This window comes from Pipra filicauda, unplaced genomic scaffold, assembly GCF_003945595.2.
Source record: "Pipra filicauda isolate LSUMZ 115617 unplaced genomic scaffold, ASM394559v2 scaffold165_size2600900_pilon, whole genome shotgun sequence".
In the NCBI taxonomy this organism is placed as follows: domain Eukaryota; kingdom Metazoa; phylum Chordata; class Aves; order Passeriformes; family Pipridae; genus Pipra; species Pipra filicauda.
The window spans coordinates 118,649-139,935 of NW_024104162.1; the positions used below are offsets into that span (position 1 = coordinate 118,649).

General features: G+C 36.8%; 1 protein-coding gene across 1 annotated transcript in view; it reads right to left on the minus strand.

Annotated features, from left to right (window-relative positions):
• LOC113991671 (ERC protein 2) overlaps nucleotides 1-21,287 on the minus strand; it is a gene marked incomplete at its 3' end in the record, with an annotated part of 185,979 nt that overhangs the window by 112,525 nt on the left and 52,167 nt on the right. Inside the window, exons 3-4 of the mRNA XM_039379342.1 lie at nucleotides 16,955-16,978; nucleotides 15,919-16,335 (exon numbers count right to left, since the gene is read on the minus strand). Of these exons, the coding sequence (XP_039235276.1) occupies nucleotides 15,919-16,335; nucleotides 16,955-16,978 (441 nt within the window). The remainder of the gene's footprint in view (nucleotides 1-15,918; nucleotides 16,336-16,954; nucleotides 16,979-21,287) is intronic.

Below are 21,287 nucleotides of genomic sequence, written 5' to 3' on the forward strand. Positions count from 1 at the left end.
TACTCAAAATGAAAGTATATCTGAATTACAGAACACTCTAAGTCTTCCTCTCGGAATTCATTTTAATAAAGATGTTCAGAGTGTGTCGTGCCTGCTCCTTCCATTCTCAAGCACTAAAAGGCACGTGACTGACTACCTTTGCTAAGACTGAAAATCTTCAAACATTCCTCTGGGAAACACAACATTTCCATGAATGCAGAACTTCTGTCAAACTGTTGGAAAGCCGGTGAGTTTTCAGCCCAGTCACTCTGGAAAATCCCAAGCTGCTATTTAAAAAGTATTTACCATTTTAATAGAGCTCTGAGGACTAAAAATCCAGCGGCACAGACAACTCTCCCCTCAGTTTTTGCAGCTGGTTTTGCACGTTATCTAAGCATAAATGCTGCACTTTCGCATTAATACATATAAAGTTCACTGGGCTTCAAAGGTCCAGGCCCTGAACACATCTGGTGCTTTCTTTATCTTCTAAAATTCATTTCTCAAATTTTACTTTGTGTCCTGCAAGACCAACCATAAGGAAATTAAAGATCATACACCATTAAATTCTAAATATCCCAAAATACCAGCAGAGCCTATTCAAAGAAGCCAAGCAAAATCTGGAACAAGTACATCTCTCTTCTACTTCTCAGATCACTTCACTGGTAATATTACATGAAAACAAAGAATCTTCAATATTCTAAGTTATGAAATTAAATTTTTCAAGACATTAAGTAAAATCATAACAAGAACAGCATCATCCAAAGGTTTTCCTTCATCAGAAAACACTGCTGAGATTTTAATGCCAGTAATTTCCAACAGAAAACGTTTAACAGAAAGCAGTCTGGGCAGTGCTCAGGTTACAAGTAAACGTATTTTTATACTTTAGCTTTTGCATTACCGTAACACTACATTATCTCATATAATTAGATTTTTCCAAAACCTCTAGAAAATGAACTTTCCACATGCTCTGGATGTTTGTTTATTGACTAAACATGGTGTTCATGAACTAAACAATGCATTGTAGTAATAGGAATTATGAAAGAGCAATAGTACAGCCTAATGGACTACAGAAATAGTTCTGTAAAACCACTGTATTATCTCCAGCACAATATGCCTTAAACATATTACAGACCATAACTTCAATAGTTCTGATCTTTGTATTTCTCTCTCCAAAACAAAATAAAAACCAGGGGCTCCTGAGCAGCCCCTTAAAAGTTTCGTGACTTTTGTAACATATTTAAAGTGTACACTGGTCTTATATTTTGAATTTTTTTTCTGAAAAGTTACATATTTACTCTCCACTATTTATGTGGCATTTCAGCCTTCCCAGATTCCTAACAGAATTTCCTACAAAAATGTTTTGATTTCACAGCATTCTCATATATGGGCTGTTCACACATACAAAGTGTGAAATGCCCCAGTCAAGGGGTGACTGATTCCCTCCCCACATTAGCTGTGACTTACTAATTACTTCATCCGATATTCTAAACACTTAGCATTTACAGAATTCTCAGGATCAGAAGGATAACCCAGAACATCAGAAACAAATAAGCAGATATTTGCTAAAGCTCTGCCTGAAATAACTGGGCCAGCAACAAAGAGAAATGCAGTGGCAGAGCCAGCCAGAGACATCATACCTGAACGCACATATAACCCCTTTAATCTATAATAACAGTATTTCTTTTCTTATCCTGCTTCGTTCAATACACATTCTTCCAGTTTTTAGAGCAAATGACACAGGAGTTCTGCCAAAAAAACCCCACTGATTGACTACCTAATGCCAGTATGAAACAAGTGAGTGCTCTCTATTATTTTACATTATGAATCCTGTGGAGACACAGCCTATATTCCGTAAAGACAAAACCAGCAGAGGTTCTACAGACAACCAGACTTTATGCTTTATAATTTCTGAGTTCTTCACTGATAGGGTGGTGGGGCACTGCAACAGGGTCCCCAGGGGAGTGGGCACAGCACCAACCCTGCCAGAGTTCAGGGAGAATCCAGACAACACTCAGTAATATGTTATGCTTAGTGTTAGATAGAGCTGCAAAAAGCAAGGAGTTAGTCTTGATGCTTATGGATCCCTTCCAACTTGATATATTCTACAATTGATAGAAAATTTCTCTAATTAAATTACAAACACAACTGAAAATCCTTTAAAGCTTTTTAGCAGAAGTTTCACGTTTAGTGAGTACTTTCACATCTAAGTTCTTGTCAAATCGTATTTTCCTTCACTGTCTAGCACACAGTAAATGTTTGAGTAAAAGCACAAAAACAACTTTCCACTATCTTGGAAGGAGAAAAAACAGAGATGAAAAAAAAATCCAGCATAAATCCCCAAAATATCCTCAGTATTAACTACTTAGCTCCAAAGGTATTCTTCTTATGCTTCCCTCCTATGATAATGTCCATGCAGTCCAAAAGTCAGAAGAACTTGTATTTTTCACATGCCACTCACCAAGTTGCAGTATAAATAAGACTTTTCTCAGTTACCTTCTGATATTTTTGCCTTTCCTCTATATTTATCTTTTGTCTCACTATTAAGCAATAGTACATGAACATTTGGTCCACTAAAAAATAAAATAAAATAAATAAATAAATCATAGCCTATACTGTAACAAAACCTCATGTGCCACAAAAAACAGAGTTTAAGACCATCCTTTAATCAGTGCTATTTTATCTTAACACTTAAAACATGCTGGACAGAACCTTCTTTCACAAAAAAGTTAAAGAAATTACTTGCACATTTAACCCCAAACAAACAAACAAACAAACAAAACAAAACAAAAAAACCTACAACAGATAGACTTGATGTCTCAATATATTAAATTAGACAAGATCAACAGATTTATATATCAGCACACTATATTTCTGCTTGCCTGTTATGGTACAAAGATAGCTAAAGGCTTTTGAAGGGTGTTTTCAAAACAAAGCAACTGCCTCTAGTTATCACCTGTAGCGTTGGCAATTATGAAAAATTAACGATGCCTCATTATTTTCACTCCTTCCCTCACGATCAAACATTAACTTGCTTTCTTTTTGAGAAATTTCAAACCAGTTCCTGAAAATCCCAAAGAACTCTGCTCTTTACAGGTCTATTTCCTGATTTTTTTCTCTCACTGTTTTCCAGGTTAGGTGAGACTGTCTCTGAATGTGACAACATCTAAAGTCTTGTGTCCTTCAGGAACTTGCAAGCAAGGAGAAATACAAATTGTCTCATACTTAATATCTGCCACTGTTAATAACGATTTCCAGTTCTGTCATCACACTGAACAATCCCAATACAGATTATTTTGTTCAGGTACTGGAGTTCATAAATCCAATTTTTAATACAACTGAGAATATGAAGAAAACTTTTAAGGATATTTCCTTTTGTTAGCAAACTTTGATTGATTGTTCACTCAATAAAACATTAGGAAAAATATTTTCTGAAGTATATCTCCACAGCTGCCAGGCATTCTATAAGAGAATCCACACAGTTTCAATATGCTCTATATATGTATTGACTCTCCTTCACAGTAAATGACAACTTTTTAATTTGGGGTTATTTTTACATGCAGAATCAGGACATATAGTGCTTCAAATCTTAAGGCTGGAAGGTATAACTTAGACATCTAGAGCTCTGAAGGCACACAAAAGACAATTAGTGCAAAATACAGACAGTTAAATTTTACTTTTAAATACAAAATAGGTCCTATGGAGAATTACATTCCTACACCCAGAAAACACACCATTTTCTTCTTCCTGACATTTCTATAAATTTTATTGCATCACTAAAGATAAGTTACTCTTGCATTTGGAAAAAGCACATGACAGAAGCATGGGTATTTATATAGCTATGTAGCTGTCATTGCCAAGTAATTGCTTTTTGGATTGGAGGTTGGGAAACAACTGAAGTCTGAGCTGTGTAGCCAGACAGCCACACAAAGTTGCTCATGTGCTTTATATACCTGTAGCAGAGGTTTAACAGCTGCTACTTACTCTGCACATGCATCCTTGCTACACTCACAGTATAAAAGGTGGAAGAACAAGGCAAGAACTACTGCCCATCTTTCTGAGTATAGATGAGAGTGGAGCAGGGTGGGAAGTAGAATATATAAAGGGTCAAAAAACATCTCAAAGAAATCCAGAGGACAGACAGGCTGCTAATCCTTACTTTTTCCAGTTACTTGTCCTTGTGAGTGTTTCCCCCTCAGTGAATCTCAAGCAGGATGTAATATTTTTGGAAAGAAAAGTTGTGAATATGTTCAGAGGCAGATAATTCACAGAAATTAATTCAGAGACAGTAAAATTTTTAAGTCTGTCCTGAGGACTAACAGGTTGGTGAAGGAGGGCTTCAAACCGTCAAATAAAAGGTTCTTCTAAAAAAGTGCCACATAGTTTTTTCATTATTCCAATATGTCTCCAAAGAAATACAGGTTAGTATATAACCTGATTAAGTGTGGAATTCTGAAACTTAGCTTGGGCAAAAATTTAGAGTATGGCTTCATCATGATCACCTCATGATGATACACAGTAGAGCACCAAACTGGGGCAAAAGAGTCTCACAGAAAAGTCTCAATTCTTTCACCCTGATACTGCCCGATATTGTTATTGCTAAAGTAATTCCACTTTCAAAGTGAAATGGATAAGGGATGGGAGACAAAGAACTTCAGTACATTAGATCTGGAATATTTAACTTAGCTCTGAAAAAGGAGGGGAGGATGTTCCTGTGGATAAAGAATTCTTGCAGGTCTTTCATAAATCTGTGAGTCACTGCAACCTCAAGCTACAGCAGTCTGTGTAAGACCAGAAACACTAATGACTGCCAAGTTTACAATAAATAATTTTGACCTGGAGGGAATACAGTCAAATAAATTTAGCTGTCATAATGGCAAATGCAATTATTCAAATCATGTACAAAACTTTTTTCAATCTGACATAACAAGCTTTCTTTGTAAATTCTTTTGCGCTGTAAGTTGCCTAAATTTGATTTTTCTATAGTAAATATCTATCCAAAAAGCATGCTACTACCCACGAAGTAGGAAGACAGGTGTCTAATGGACCTCTCCTGCAGAGACAAGCAAGTTGATTTAAGAGATCATTGAACATGACCTCTACAGCCAGCTGAAAGTGCTGTGGAAATCCAAAGGACATGGCAATGCAGGAGATGTTCCCTGAACTGCTGCTTTGGCCACAATGACTGCAATGGGAGGAATGCAGGTATTAGTTAACCTGAGCACTGACTCAGAAAACCATCCCTTAGAGATCTCTGACCAGCCATAAACCCAAGAACTCTTTGATATTCTTGTTTGCAAGGAATCCACAGACGGATAAACCCCACAGCTGGCAAACTAAATATATTGTCAGCTCTTCTGCTGCTCTTCCCTGGAGAGTTTCTGCCAAGACTGTCAGCATTTTGCAAATAACTGGTAAGCGTTTCACAAATATCCCATGATGATGTGCACACCAGTTCCAAACCCTGCTCACTGGCATTTGCAACTGCACAGCCTACACTTCTCCTGATTTATGGAGTTTATCACTGTCATGCTCCACAAAGATTCTAGCAGGAAGGGATTGCAGGAAATACTCAAATACATTTGACATTACTTAAAGTTCCACAATGTTAAACTGCATGAAAGATTCCTGTGAAGCTCAACCACCACAGAGTCATACACTGGGAATACTCAGCTTTGTTTCACAAGGAATAAAAGCAGAGAAAGTTTTGGTGAAAGCTTTTAACTCTATTTTTGCCATCACATAAAAAACACCCAAGTTTTCTGAATATTTAAACCAGTATCTTTTATACTTTACTGGAAGGAAAGTCATTCAGAAAAAAAAAAAAAGGAAAAAGATAATAAAGAACAAGTTTGCATGTGGCACCAGGTTTCCAGATACATGTGACAGAGATGAGAAACCCCTCCTGCTGAAGGGCACAGCGGAACCAAATGATCAAAGTAGCCCTGATTTGGAATTCTTCCACAAGCTCTGTCTTACCATCCTGAAGTCCACTATTGTTTTGATAAATTCTATCATCTGAGTTGGTGTTAAAATGAACATTTTCTTTTTTTTTTTCTTGAGGGACTGTGCTTATCTGTTCCTCATCTCTCAGTAAGATTTCCTTTTTCTGGCCAATCATCCTGTGCCTTAACGATGCAGATGGGATGTGAGCACTGCCAAGACCTCTGCAAACACTCACAATACTGTTGAAAGGCTGAAAGGTAACATTATTTTGATAATGGTTTCTGAGATTTGTTATCAGCAGAAAATCTTTTCTCTGCCAGATGTACTCCTATGTGAAAAATATGCCATTTTCAAGTTGAGAGCTGAAAATTACTCTCTCCAAGCAGGTCAGGAATAATTGAGAACAAACTGATTGTTCTGACTCTGAAACACACAGGTGTTCAGTCCATCAATGCTCTGAAACAGAGCAACTTTTTATTGGGATAACAATCATCTGCAATAAAAATCCTTCCTCCTGTGCTAGGAAGGTACACTTCTAAACAGGATATAGATTCTACTTGCTTTGTTAGAACGCTCTACAATGGGATAAATTTGTTTACAGCAACTGCACTACAAAATCAGAAACTTTCTCCAACACAAGTTTGTTCACAATTATGTTATTTGTTCAAGCTACAAAAACCTGCACAGGTATCATCTAGGTGAGGCCAGGAAAAAAAAAAAATAAAAGCTACATCTTAGGGAATTATCAGTACAGCAATTCCCTAAGGATGCTGTAATTCTTCATCAAAACAGATGTTTAATAAATGACAGACAACAAAAGCAACAACTGAGCAGGCACTGTATTGGGTGTTCTCACCTATCTGACACTTCCACAATCACTTAAGAAAATGTAAATAGAAAAAAGCTTAATTGCTCACATTCAGGACAGAAAAAAAAAATCACTAACAGTGATTTTAAGACTAACGAGTTTTAAGATGTAGAAGAACAATGTTTTCTCACTAAAATCTTTACCCTGTTGAATGGTGGCTTCTTCACCAAATTTCTGAAACAAGGAATGCTGGAGCCATGGGGGTGTGTCACAGGTGCCTCAGGCTGTGAGATGCTGGCTTTCATGTCCAAAATGCAACAGAAACTATGTGATGTGAAGGCAGCTACAGATGTGCTGTCTTTGTCTTCTCCACATGGTTATACATCACCATGCCAATAGAGAAACAAAAAAACCTTCTGATTAAGCTACATATTACGCAGCAGGGCACATCAGCATGACTGGACATCCACCTCCCAGTCCCACCGTGTCAGTGCAGAGGTGTGTGGTGTGAAAGCAGATATAGTGAAACTCCAACCCATTCAAAAGAGGAAAATGGCATCTTAGTTGGCTCTTTCACTTTTGTAAATTAAAGTACAGATCTTGACTAACACACTGGGACCAAATTCCACTAATACCTTTAGGCTGCATTTCTGAACCCACATTCTCTCTGGGAAGCTGCAGCATCCTTTCTAGTCTCCTTGCTTTGACCCTTAGATGTAGCTATTCTGAACTGCATTCAGATTACAGATTACTACAAAATCTATGAGAAATTGCCTTTGCATCGACTTTAAATTCTACTGGTGTCAAATGAACGATGAAAAACAACAAATAGGGCACGACCATCTGCGAAAACAAGGCTGAAAAGCAATTCTCGTTCAACAGGGCCATCTAGCGCTCAAAACAACCCACGTGCTTTACGTGAAGGATGCGAATGGATCAAGTTACACACCGGCTGATTTTTAGGAAATATTTAGGGCCACATATTTTCCCCCATACTTTCAGATACCTAGTAATCAATATACTATTTCTTGCTCAGCATCTGAGGACCACTGCTTCAGCTGATAAACCTTGTGAAACTTCAGCTGATCATGAAAAAGCAGAAATTTAATTAACTGAGTATTTTCAGGAACTTGCTGAGAAGATACCATGAACTGAGAAATTACTCAAGTTCTCCTTCTAAAGATCATGCATTAATGGAATATTTTTTCCGATGTTTATTTTTGAGTCAAATAATGAGCTAAAGAAAACATATTTTAGATATATTCATTGTTATAAATCTAAAACCAAAGATCCAAATATTTTTGTAAATAAACATACTCAGGAAAAAAAAAATATTTCAAGAGCCAAAGCCAATTAAAGCAGTGCAACTAAAGAAATATCCATTGAGCTGTTAATTATCTATCAGATTAAAATAATGCATTCTGCAAATGCAGATTTTAAGGAGAATGGCATGTGAATCACATTGCCTTCAGTAAATGTCCCTTTACTAGCTCCATTTGGAACTCTTTCATAAGAAATACATGTTTGAAGTGAATTAAGAGTCAGACAACATAGCAGAGCAATGGCAGCATAAGAAGTTTGTGAATGGAGGATACAGTAGCCAGAAGTCAGTGGCACACCACTAAGAATCTGTTTGCAATTACCAAATATAGCCATTAGCTGATAAAGCATTTTTCTCCATGTCAGTTATTACATTATTTCTCTTTTTTGTTAATTATATCAGTGGAACTTGGACTATGTACCAAATGTTCCAGTATCACAAGGTCTTAGGAGAGAACACAAACTGTGTACTTTAAAAGAATATATATTCAAGTGAATTGTGTGAAAAGCAGAGCAATAAAGAACATGCCCTTTACAAATCCTGAGCCTGCAGAGTAGGAAACACTACAGTTTTATCTTTCTACACCCCAAAAAATGGATCATTCTATACAGTCTATAATAGGGTGTTGCATATGAACTTCTCTTTCAGTGATTAGGGAAACATGTCTGATTCCCACTTCCCTGGGTCACATATCATTTCTATATATCCATTTCCTTCAACAAGTACTGTGAAGTGTTATTAAAAGTCCAGCAGGAATATAACTCATCTCTTCTGTATTAAAGTGAAAGGACCAAGCAAGGGCCCAAACCCCACAGATGTGTAACAGTAGGTAGTCCCCGTTATATAAATATGCTGCCTATATTAATATTGTCCTTAATCTTAGAAATGACAGTCACAAAACCACACAGAACCAGTAACTATTCTAAATATAGTCATTGTACAGAAACAGCTCTAAAACATCTGCATTGTTTTGTTTGTTTGTTTTGTAAATGTTTATATCCCAAATCTTCGTTCACGAAGCCCAGCCATGATGAAATGTTTACATTTCAGGGACAAGGAAGATAATCTGAAGAGCCACCAAAATGCTTTTACGTAAGGATGTGATGACATGTGTTGCTAAATGGAGATAAGCCAAGCAGGTGAAGATGTTGGTTCCATCTACAGAAAAGCTGCAGCGAACTGGTTCCTTCCAACAGTGTAGCCGAGCAGTAACCAAGTCTGGATTCATTTATTTTTTCAAATCTAATCCTATTCACCTTAAATCACTCAATCCCACTGACCTCATTTGACTCAGGGAAAAAAAAAAAAAAAAAAAACAAAACTCAAACAAAAACAAACAGAATTTTGTCCTCAGTTCTTTTAAACACATCCACATTTTTGGTGGATATGCCTCCCAGGGCACATTTTGTGCTAAATATTTTAACTAAATCTATATCGTGAGATGGGATACACTTACAGCCATTATCAAATTTGTATTTGGAAATAAACATATTGATAATTACATCAATGCCCTATAATCATGTTGGAATATCAGACTCAAGCTGTCAAGAAAAAAAAGTTAACTATAAAATTGATCAGCTAATTAGTGACTACCTAAATTCCAGTTTCCTCAGATCAAAGGTTATATACTGCTCTTTCTGAAGAAAGGGGTCAATTTTGTTTTCTTGTGAGATGATACAGGAGGCAATAAGTATAAGAGATGCCAGTTTACAGCACCTGACAAGTCTTTTCTTTTTCTAATTACTGTTCTAAGAAGTCTTAGTCATGGACTGTCTAATGGGAACAGAATTACTGAAAGAAAATAATTCAAAAATAAATTTTGAAGATAACACATAATATGACCAAATGACTTTCAAAAGTGCTTTTAAGCATAATAAACTGCACTATGAGCATAAATTCTGCGGGATTTAAGATCTGTATCTTGTATCCCTTCGGCTCAAGAGGGTTCTTCAACAACTCTGGGCAATCTATTCCCATGGTTTAACTACTCTCTGAGTACATCTTCCACTTGGGAGAGAGTCTAAATCAGAGAAGTATACATTGGAATTCAAGGGTAACCACCTCTCCCCTTCCCTGGAAATTCAGCTCTGACCCCTTCTGTGAAAATACACCAACATGTCAGAGCTATGAGTCACATACTTACGCTATTGTCATTCATATGACAAAGGACAAGATGGAGCTAGAAAAAATTAGTTCCATTATAGAATAATGAAGTTATTGGCACAGAGATGAGTAGTAGCATGTTTACAGAACAGAGCAGAGGAAAGAAAATAAAACCTACCATAGATAACTGATCATTTTTCTCTGTTTCATTATTGGCTTGTCTGTAAAATCTTTACATGCGGCCAAAAAGTAGCAAATGTGTGAACTGAGCAAGGAACCCTGCAAAGACAGTATTTTCACATCTGGGGACAATATTAATTTACAGCGATTCAAGACATTCTCCGGAGTACCTTCTAAAGGATGCACTTTCCAGGAATGCTGGCAGGATCAACATTTATCACCTGCACACATGGAAAGGTACGGAAAATCCAGCTTACTCCTGAAACGGATTTTTCTCCCTCTTCCTAAAATAATTCCTTTAGTTACTACTAGGAGAGGTGTCTGTTTCAAACTGACAGCTTTGTCATAGTCTAGACTCCAAACTACGGGTGATATTGTCATGGAGGTCAATCCTGTTTGTAAAGAAACTGATTTCTAAATGAACAAAGTTTTCTAATCCTTCATAGACTTATAAAATCTACTGCAATCAAGTGTCCTGGCAAGAGTATCATGGGGCATAGCAAAATCTGAGTGGGTTGTGCTAAAAGTAACAACTGTTCCCTAGAGCATAATCAGATTGTCTACTTTCTCATGTCTGCAGTGACTGCCAACACTGCAAAGTCCTTCTGTATACTTTAGGGATCACCTTAAAAACACATAATACTATTGATATTTTGCTAGAAAGCAACTGTCTTTATAGCAACTGATAAGATTAATATTTTGAGTTGAGCCAGGAGAAATAAAAGGAAAGAGGCACTAATGAACCTAATAAAAAGGTTCAGTCCAGAATGGTTGTTAATCTGTATAACCAACTTCAGGGAAGAAACGTTTGGTGTCGATAAAGCATTTCCTTAGTAAATTACTACTGGCTCCAGTGTAAGACATTTACAGTAAACACCAAAAGTCTGCAAGGCATCTGTTCTATTCACAGTGGAAGAAGGAACTTTGCTCCATTAATAACTTTAAAAACATGCAATAACTAATTCATGATGGCAGTTCAAATCCTATCAGCAGCCTTCATTATTTGACCAAGCTGAGTTCAAAGATAGAGCAAAGCAAGTTGAAAGTTTAGAAGCACATTTTAAATTATAATAAAGAAGTTGTGTTGTTCTTCTTTCTACTAAATATAAAAAAGCTGTAGCTTTAAACCATGGGCAACAACATTATTTTAAGAATACATGCAAGATAAGAGTTAAAATGTGTATATAAAATCCTATATGATCTCAGAATTTGTTTTAGTGAAATTGCATGTTGTACAGAGAGGGCATGTGTAATATACGTGTATGTATATATAATAAAATACTTGCTGGAATTTTAACATTTGACTTCACTAGAGATTTAGTGGGACTTTGCCTAAGGCAAGTTTTTAATAGCAATAATAAAAAAATACTTAATGGTACTTAGGGTAAATAATGTGTGGTCACTATGTTTAAAAAAAAGTAATACCAAACATCTGTGCTAGATTTCCACATGATAAAATCCCCATATTACCTACAGTTCTCCCAAAGTTATAGAGAAACAAATGTTTATTTAAAATTCTAGAAGAGACATGTGATAACCAATTTAAGAACTTTAAGGCAGCCATCTTGTGTTTTCTGACAGGAATGTATATTTAGTGATCACCGTGATTATTTAATTCTGAACATGAAGGATGCCATGGTATGTCATTATGGCTTCAAGGCAGATTTTCAACCACCAACATACTTACTGGGAGACTACCAGACCAAGAATGTCATTTTTCTTAAGTCTATTTGCAAAGACCACTTCATTCCTTACAGGACACATTATTTCCTTATTGAGGCAAATGCTAATCCTTTGGGGGTTTGATAAATATTTGAGCAAGGTTAGTTAGTCACAGACATAGGATTCAGTCTAACTCAGTGATGGAAAACTGAGAGCAAACTGGGCAGAAGTTCCCAGAAACAATGAAAAAGAGCTCAACATTCTCTCCCCAAGAGGCTGCATCTCCAAAACTGGAGCAGAAACACACGCTCACACTTTTTGCTGTGCAGAGTTCTATTTGTTCTCTCTTGCTTTGTGAATCGGGAACTAAGTTCAGCTCTCCTTGTGGAAGCTTATTGCCCAGGTTTTAAATTCCTTGATACATGGAAAGAAAATCTAACCCTATTTTTTGCATAGCTTATTTCCCAACATTTTAATGAACCTTACTGACACTGACATTCTTTGCTCTTCCTGTAAAAGAGCAGGATTCCAACTTCAGCTTTAGTCTCCTCCTCCTGGATAATAAGCCTCACATTTGCCATTCCTAAGACCTTCAAACACACAACTTGAGTAAACCTGTCACCAAAAGTCTGCCTCTGTGAAACAAAGTTTACAGATGCAGACAGGTACAATCTTTGAAGGCCATGAAGTTAACACACCAAAGTCAGTACGTATCTGCTAAAAATATAAAAACAAAATTTAAAAAAATGGGTTGCTTTATTTTCTGGAGTTATTTCTCTGCCTCTGGTTACACTAGCCAATTGCATGACTCTTGCCTGTACTTGCTCTAAGAAATATAATCTAAGGCCTGGAGAAATTCCAGATCTTTGAAGGCAGCTATATTACGAAATTCTGCTATGGCCAGAAAGAGGGGGGAAAAAAGAAACAATCAGCGACTTAAAAAAGAGAAATTTCTGCATGATTCTTGGATATTCAGCCAATCATTTTGAACCAGAACAGTAAGATATTGCTTTCTGGTAACATGCATGCTTGTGTGAAATGGGCAGAAAACTAATATGAGAAATGTTTAATGACTGACAAAGTGATAGAGACTTAAGGATAAGAAGAAAGGTCATGTTTAACCACCCCTTCCATTACTCCCAGTGTCCAGCCTGAACCTCCTCTGGTGCAGTTTCAAGTGCAGTGTCAGAAAATAAAATAGCAAAACGGATCAAATCCTGAATACTTGTTTCTGGTTTTGAATTAAACATGTGACAATATACTAGTTTCTCAGAAATATAATCAACACTTGAGCTCTATAATCCAACCTGTAAAAATAAGAAAAGCAGAATATTTTAGATGACGTTCTAAAATGACAAATATTTTGTTAGAGATATAGAAAGATTAACACAATTTGAGTGACCACTAAACAATTGATGAATTAATTTCAGTAAAAATGTATCTAAGTTCGGATTTACTTTTAAAGCATTCTTAGGAGAACAAAAAAAAAAAATCCATTAACTCTGCAGAGTCATTTACACAGTTAGGGTGAAAACTTACAAACACCAGTTAAGAAAATAAAAATATCAGTCCACTGGGGAGACTACTGCAGAAGATTCAACACAATAACTCCTGGTTTCTCATGCTGAACAACTGTATTGTGCAGGATGAAGACTACAAGCAGTGACAGCAATTCAAATAAGCACTGCAGAACAACAAAGACTTGCCAAGCTACACATAAAGATCAAAAGTTGATCTACTTGGACCTTTAACAAATATGTAATATTTTTAACAATACATAATGTCTGATATTGCTTCAAAGCATGCAGACAACTTTCCATAACGAGGAAGCAAAAGACAAAATTTGAACCTCAGAACATTTTCCAAGAGCCCACTTGATCAATCAGATCCAGAGTCCCAGATAAACAAATAGGCACCTACCAAACATTTTGTTTCTAAAGAGTTCATATAGCCTACACATCATACATCCAAGCTCCCTACAACAAACTTCAAATATGCAGAAATTAAAAAAAAATAAAAATAAAACCCTATAAATGCCATGTACAACAGGAAGAGAGCTGGAGAGACAGACTTCACCCAAAGCCTTGAATTCTTAGAATAACAAGGAAATTGTGAGCCAAAAGCTCCAAAACACTAGATAGTTCCTGCCAAATTGGCTGGGACACATTCCAGACAACTGATCTAGTAAATTTTTAAACCTTGACCAGTTACTAAGGCGTATCAGCATGTCACCAGCAGAAACTCCAGTAAACCCCATCCAGTACTCCAGATAAAAGACAACCTCTATATCCTCATGAAAACTGAGGGAGACACAACTTTTTCCTCAGCCCATGAGGACAACCCAGGGGGAACTGTGAAACATCAAGTTAATTCAGTATAAATACAGGAGAAACATGCATGGTCTACAAGAAGCAATAAGATCTCCCTTCAGCATTCCTTGGACTAGCCAAGGATTCAAAAACTTCAGTGATACTGGTGCAACAGATGAAATACAATCACATAATCATCCACCTTTGAAACAGACTGTATGTAATACTCTGAGAATAGCAGATCTAAATCCAGAAACTTGTCTGCTAGTTTATAGAACTTGTTCAACAATTCTCTCTCATCACCAACTAAGCAACATTAACTCCTTATGCAACTCCTTTCAGAATCCATGAATGGGTAGCATCAGTTTTTATTAAAATTTTGCCTGTGAAAAGATTCAGGATCCAAGGATTTCTTTCTTCACGAGAAAACTTGACTGAAATGCATCATTGTGCCTTGCAAAATTTTCTAATTTTTCATCTTGAGATGTGCAGCAGATACTACTGAGTCCTCAACACATATTCTGGGTTAGGGAAGACCATAAGCTAAATATAAAAGAATTTACCCACAGCAAAGAAAGTATTTTGACAACATTCTGTAGATGTAAATAGCTGTTCTTAATCTCTAACATTTATAGGTTTAGTCATACACAAGGGCCAACAATAGTTTTCTCTGCTTTTGCACTAATTTCATTCACACTTTGATCTGTCGGGCAAATTGGTGTTTTTACTAGACTGGAAGTTCAATGGGACTACACTGTTGCTGAGTTTCTAAGGAAACACACCTATTTATCCTGATTTCCCCTGCTGTGGGCAGCCTGTACACCACCTCCCTGTAATTTTCATCCTTCTTAGCAGAAAACAACAGGGTGTTTGTGAGGGAGACTCACCCTGTCTGGTTTGCCCGACACTGCTCACATGGTAATGCTGCTGGGATGCCAAGGGGCAGATGGGCTTGACACCAAGCCAGATTTTCTTTCAGTTGTACTAATCCAATCATCCCAAATCCAGTCCCAAAAATGCATCTACAAGTGATGTGGGCAGCTGGTGCAGGTAGGTTCTCTCAAAAGCACAGCCATCAGCCCATAGTTTTAATGTGGCAACATTACCATATATTTACTTAAAAAGTTTGAGTATCACCACACAAAAATACTTTAGAAACAAACATAGGCAGAAGCCTTTGTTTATATGGAAGGCAAATCATTTAAAACACTCATTTCAAACAACAGAGGTATAAAAATCAAACACAAAGGTAGTGTGCACTCATGACTCTTCAGTTTACAGCAGCAGCAAGTGTCACTTCCCTCTTCAACAGGTCTAGTCTTCATTGGCCAAACACCAGTTTGTGAAAATAAAAGGATACAAAAACTTTGCACAGCAGAGACAATAAACCCCAAATACACTTATTTCTCTTCCATAATTTCCTATACTTGCTTTCAAATGTCATACAGTCCTGCTGTGTATTTATTAGAGATGTAAAAGAAATGCATACTATCTTTTTCACAAGAAAATTAAGAGCACAAAAAGAAAACACTTCAATAATCTATATATCTAAAACTGCAACAAGTACTTCAACTATTTTTAACAAATAAATATTTTAAACAGTTTTTCATTACCTCTCTAAGATGCATGTTTTCCTTCTCCTTCTGATCTAAAATCACTTCTAAATGATTAACCTGAGATTCAGCCTCTGCCATCCTTCGAGTTCTCTCATTGTCTTCTTCCATTCCTTTAGATGGCAAACCTTTACTTTGCAACATTTCCAGAAGCTTTTTTATTGATTCATCTCTGGCATTTAGCGTTTGCTTTTGTGTTTCAATCCTAAGCTCCATTTCTTCTAGAGTTTTCCTCAACAGGAAGAGCTCTTTAGCTTGTCTATCATGTTCTGCTTGAAGCCTTCGAAAATTCTCCTCTGTGAGCTCAATGGTAAAATGCTCAGCCCCTCTGTTTCCACTTTCTTGCTGCAGAAGATGGTTAAGGTCTCTCTGGGTTCTAAGCTCATCTTGAAGTGCCTGGATTGTCAACTGCAGATGCTGCAATAAAGAAAACAAAGAAAAAGAATCAATATTGGATCTGAAGGTAGAATTAGTCTTGGATTAAACTTTTGTTGTACGCTCTTACAAAAAGTAATTAGAATTAGTGATGAAAGTATATCAAATGACCTCATAAAATATCAGATGCAGGTGACAATATCCATAATGATATCTTTCAAGTGCTTCTAGGAAAAAAAGAAGACAACATAACACAGACACAAAATAATGTCAGCTACAGAGAAAAGTAATAGCAACGAAAGGCAAACCAACAAACCCAAACACTAGGCAGTGACATATCCATTAGTACAGTCAATATGTACCTACAAAGCTGAAAGACTCAGTATTCCATGTTTTCTAAATTACTTCATAGACTAAAGATAATTCTGCTCTTCATGGTACTCAACAGTACTGCTGTTTAGGAAGTCAATCAAAGCACTCACTATAATTAAAGGGGCTTTAGGAAGGGGCTGATTGGTTTCATTTTCTTTCTTTTTGGCAGCTTAAGCTATGAACATGTTTAGTAAACAGGATTACTGTATCTCAACAAGCAAACAAAAAAAACCCACACTAAACAATACTGAATTTCAAAAAACAAATTGACTGCAAAGAGTGGACAAACCTTGGTTCTTCTGGCATCCAAAAACTGAACAGCATGGTAAATGAAAAAATGAAGCAAAATCAACATAAATAAAGGTCAGATGCAAGCAAAGGAGATTCAACAGAAAGAACTGAATTCAACAAAAAGTATCTTCAACAGAAAAAAAAAAGACTTTTATTGAGTTATACAGAAAGGCAACAGCAACTTCACAGTACTCAAATATATAAACTTATAGACAGACTTTACTCAATAGATGTGACAAAGAAAAATACATTAAAAATAATTTGCCCCACGGTGGATAGTAACATTCCTATTTGACATTACTGTTCTTTTTCACCTCTAGGTTTTTTCAAAACACAGTAACTTGTCCTAAAATGTCTGTTCTACATCTGAGCACAGGGGTCTTTCTCTGTACAGGAGGTAAGTCTTGCATTCCCTATTCAACACGGATCAAAATAAAAATTGATTTTGCCCACGTTAAGGTTGGAACATCGAATTATCCTCAATTACTATGGTTTATGATGTTCATTTCAGATTATATCTTTATGTGACAATTTGTTTTCTTTCTCATTTTTTCCCCTCTATTCACTGCCTACACAGCACACTGAGTTTTTAGAAATATGAATTCCTGAAAAATCACACAGTCTGTACCAGAAAACATTTAACTGCAGGAATTAGGGGACATAAATGTATGTCATGAGACATGTTTGCTTTAATCAATATTCTGCAACTCCACATTCGAAAAACAAAGACAACAAAAACCAGACAAACAAACAACAAAACATTTCATTTGGTATTACCGTCATGTTTTACAAAATTGCAGGTAAATTTGTCAGTTTGTAACAACCATTTAAACTAAACAAAAAATGCAAAACCTTAAGAAAACAACCTTTTGAAATCATGTTTGTCAGTTATTTCAAATGAAAAAAAGCATTGCCAACTGCTAGAATTCCATACAGTCAGACACTCTGAATCAATTCTGTCATTAAATAAGCACTGTTTTAATAAATGTCCAGATCTTAATTCTTAGTATTTGCATCTTATTAGGCACTCTCAGTTAAGAGCATACAAATATAGGCCACTCATTTATGGCCCTGCTTTTTTTTAATGGCAATTCTTACCTTTTCTTAACCTCATCATCTTTTTTATTATCCATATAAACTTAAAAGTTGTCAATAAATTTACAACTCCTCTAGATGTAGCAGCTTTCCCACTTGGAATCTACTAATAAACCAAGTGTTTATGACCCCAAGACTGGCTGACATCTTCTGCATTCCAAAATTATTTCACTACTGTGACAGTGACAAAAGATAGACGGGTCTTTGCTTGTATCCTGCACCCACACACACATACACAGGCCCTCTCCCTTTCTGCCATCTCTCGTGCAATGTGGTTTGTCCTGAGAGAAGGCACACCAGGTGAATATTGCAGGAGGAACTGTCTGGATGCTCACATCATTAATACATTCCAAAGACAGAGGAGCTGAGATGTTTGCAGCTGACTTTGGTGCACATCAGCCTGCAAAACAGTGTAAAATGCTGCTGAAGACTAGGCCAACTGGGCAAACTGTGTCCCGAGGTCACAGGCAGCTTGCAGGTGGATCCCCTCCCTGGCAAGAATGCCTGCAGAGTAGCCCAAAGGAATGGGTGAGTAACAGCACTAAGATCCAGACCAAAACAGAGGTAAAATCCTAAAGTAGCTACACAGGTGCTTTGCTGATTTTTAGTTGTGAATTCTTCATGTCCAAAGTCTGTAAACCTGAATTTTTCTGGCTGAACCTGCTTATTTGATACACTCTTTGGACACAGACTATTGACCAAAACCAAGGTTATGTGGACCGAGACGCACCAAGACTTTTCTGAGAAATTCAGAAAGCAAGCAGGTCTCAATGAAGCTTGTGATTCAACAGGAGGGACCATGTTCAGATTACACTGTAATCCATTATAATAGAGTTGTAATTTAGATACTGCATTGGTAATATTTAGGTAACATATTAGCAATAAATCTAATCATAATCATCCACAAAATCACTCTGTTCTTTCACCTGGCCAAGAACCTTCTCTCTACTATTATGCTACAACTGCTAAGCAACAGCAACATTCATCAAGTAGTCTAGAAATAGTCAAAAGAATTGTTTTCTCTGATCTGAACAATGATTTGAGATACATCCTTCTAATGCTAAATTAGACAATACTTATTACTTGATGCTAAGAACTATTTACAAGTAAATGTTTTCCCAAAGTCACTTGGTCTCTGTACATCAAATGTCTATAAAAATCTAGCTAAGCAAAGGGAAACTAATTCTAAAATGTTTACAATGCTGTAACACACAAATAAAAGCAAACTTGATATAGACATACAATCCTAAATGCAAGCTGTAAAAATCAAAACTGCTGGATCAACATAAAAATAATTGGAAATCAGAACTCAAACAGCAATTCTGGTTAAGATAAGTGAGACAATTTCCTCTTCTGCCCCACAGCAGCCTACGCAGGGTGTTCTTGGGCTCTCCCCAGAACCACTAAGCACAACAATAGTTGTGGCTGCTTCTCAGTCATGATGTAAAACTAACAGCCTCAACTGTGGCAGACTACTGCTACTGTGATATAAAAGAGTCTGGTTTTGCACACCTTCAAGAGTTAGAACATGGTAGACCAGATTTAGACTCGTGCTGGCACAGACTTTTGTATCTGCAGCTAGCTAAGTAAAGCAAAGAACAAATGTTGTGAGGGTGGAGAGAAATTGTATAATGAACTGCAAGGGGGAGGAATGTAGGAGTGCTGTGAATATCTGTCACTGCTGTCACTACGCAGACATAAAACTTTACACGACTTAGAAGAAAAAAAAACATGAAAGATCTCTCATATTTTTTATAATTTCTATTAAAAACAGACCAGTTGACCACAAATATTTCCATGCCAATTTCTTGGCAATATATAAATAGTTCTCTCAGAACTTTTTCAGTCCTTCTCTATAGTCCAAGTCCATGTAATCCATGGAACTGTGGATTGCCCTGTAAACTGAAACAAAACTAGGAGAAGACGACAATTAATGGCCCTTCCCGGATTTTGACTCATGTTCTACATGAGGAATTTCCTCTGATCTATGCCAACTAACTGGTCCCAAAAGAATTGCCTGCTGAGAACTATCCTGTCACAGTGTGCTTTCGGCCAGAGCACATAAGCATCCTAAAGCCTTAGATATGATGAACAGTGGAGGAAAACGAAATCCCAAAGAGACTCACAGATTTAAAACTGTTCCTCCACCTACAGAAGTGCACAGCTTCTCATACTTCCCACCATCACACCGCCACCAAAAGCAATGAACATTTTGAAGAATCCAGTCTACTGGAGTTTAGCTCCCGATTCTCCTGTTTCCTTCCCACTCCAAAAAATACAGAATTTACAGGGCTGAATCAGCTGATACAGCCTACTAGTCTCTTGACAGTGGCAAATATACAATTCAGAAGACTGTAGAAAAAAAATTCTACTGTGTATATTGTAGAAAGCTACAACTATAACTGAATAATACATCTGGAGAAGTAACACAGTAAATTATACTATGGACCATACATTTTCAAAAATCAAGCTTCATTATTTTTTCTGTAATCTGTCACTGTTCCATTTTAATTCTTCACCATCTGAAGTTCTATCACTGAAAGGAAACAGACCACTTAAAGCTTTCTTATGAGCTGCATCTAAGTCAATTTGTACATTAACTTCAGTTGTGCTACTGCAACAAGTATTAGACTTATAACTAAAAACCATGCAAATCTTTATTTTCTTCTGTACGGCAGGGAGGGGAAGCCAAAAAGGGGATTGGAGGTATTTTCTTCATCAACATAAATTAAGAAATGGATTCTCTAATGCATTTTCTCATCTGTCTAATGTAATTTGAAATTCTGGCATTCAAACTACACCGCTAAGGATCAGTGGACAAGGATTTTGCTTGAATAAGACAGGAAAGATAGAAAAAGGTGAAAGGAGAAAACAGATGTAATTTGTGAGGAATCACAAGAGATTCTGACCACACGATGCATTTTCAGCATTAAAATTCTGAGCGTGGAACAGATGTGAGAGAACTGCACAGCATCATGTGCTGATACAACCCTGTATTTGAAAAGGGAGAATTCTTGTCTACTGACTTGCCTTACTGTCTTTTTTTTTATGCTTTTAAATTTGGTGCTTTGTCAAACTCTATAAAGCTTGGCTTTATTACCGTGCTTTGCAAGTTAAAGAAGGAATCCTGTCACGTACACTTAAATCTGCATTTCTCAGTGCAGACACGTGGTGGGCTGGCCTGGGCTGGAAGCCAGGAGCCCACCAAGCCGCTCTATCACTCCCCTCCTCAGCAG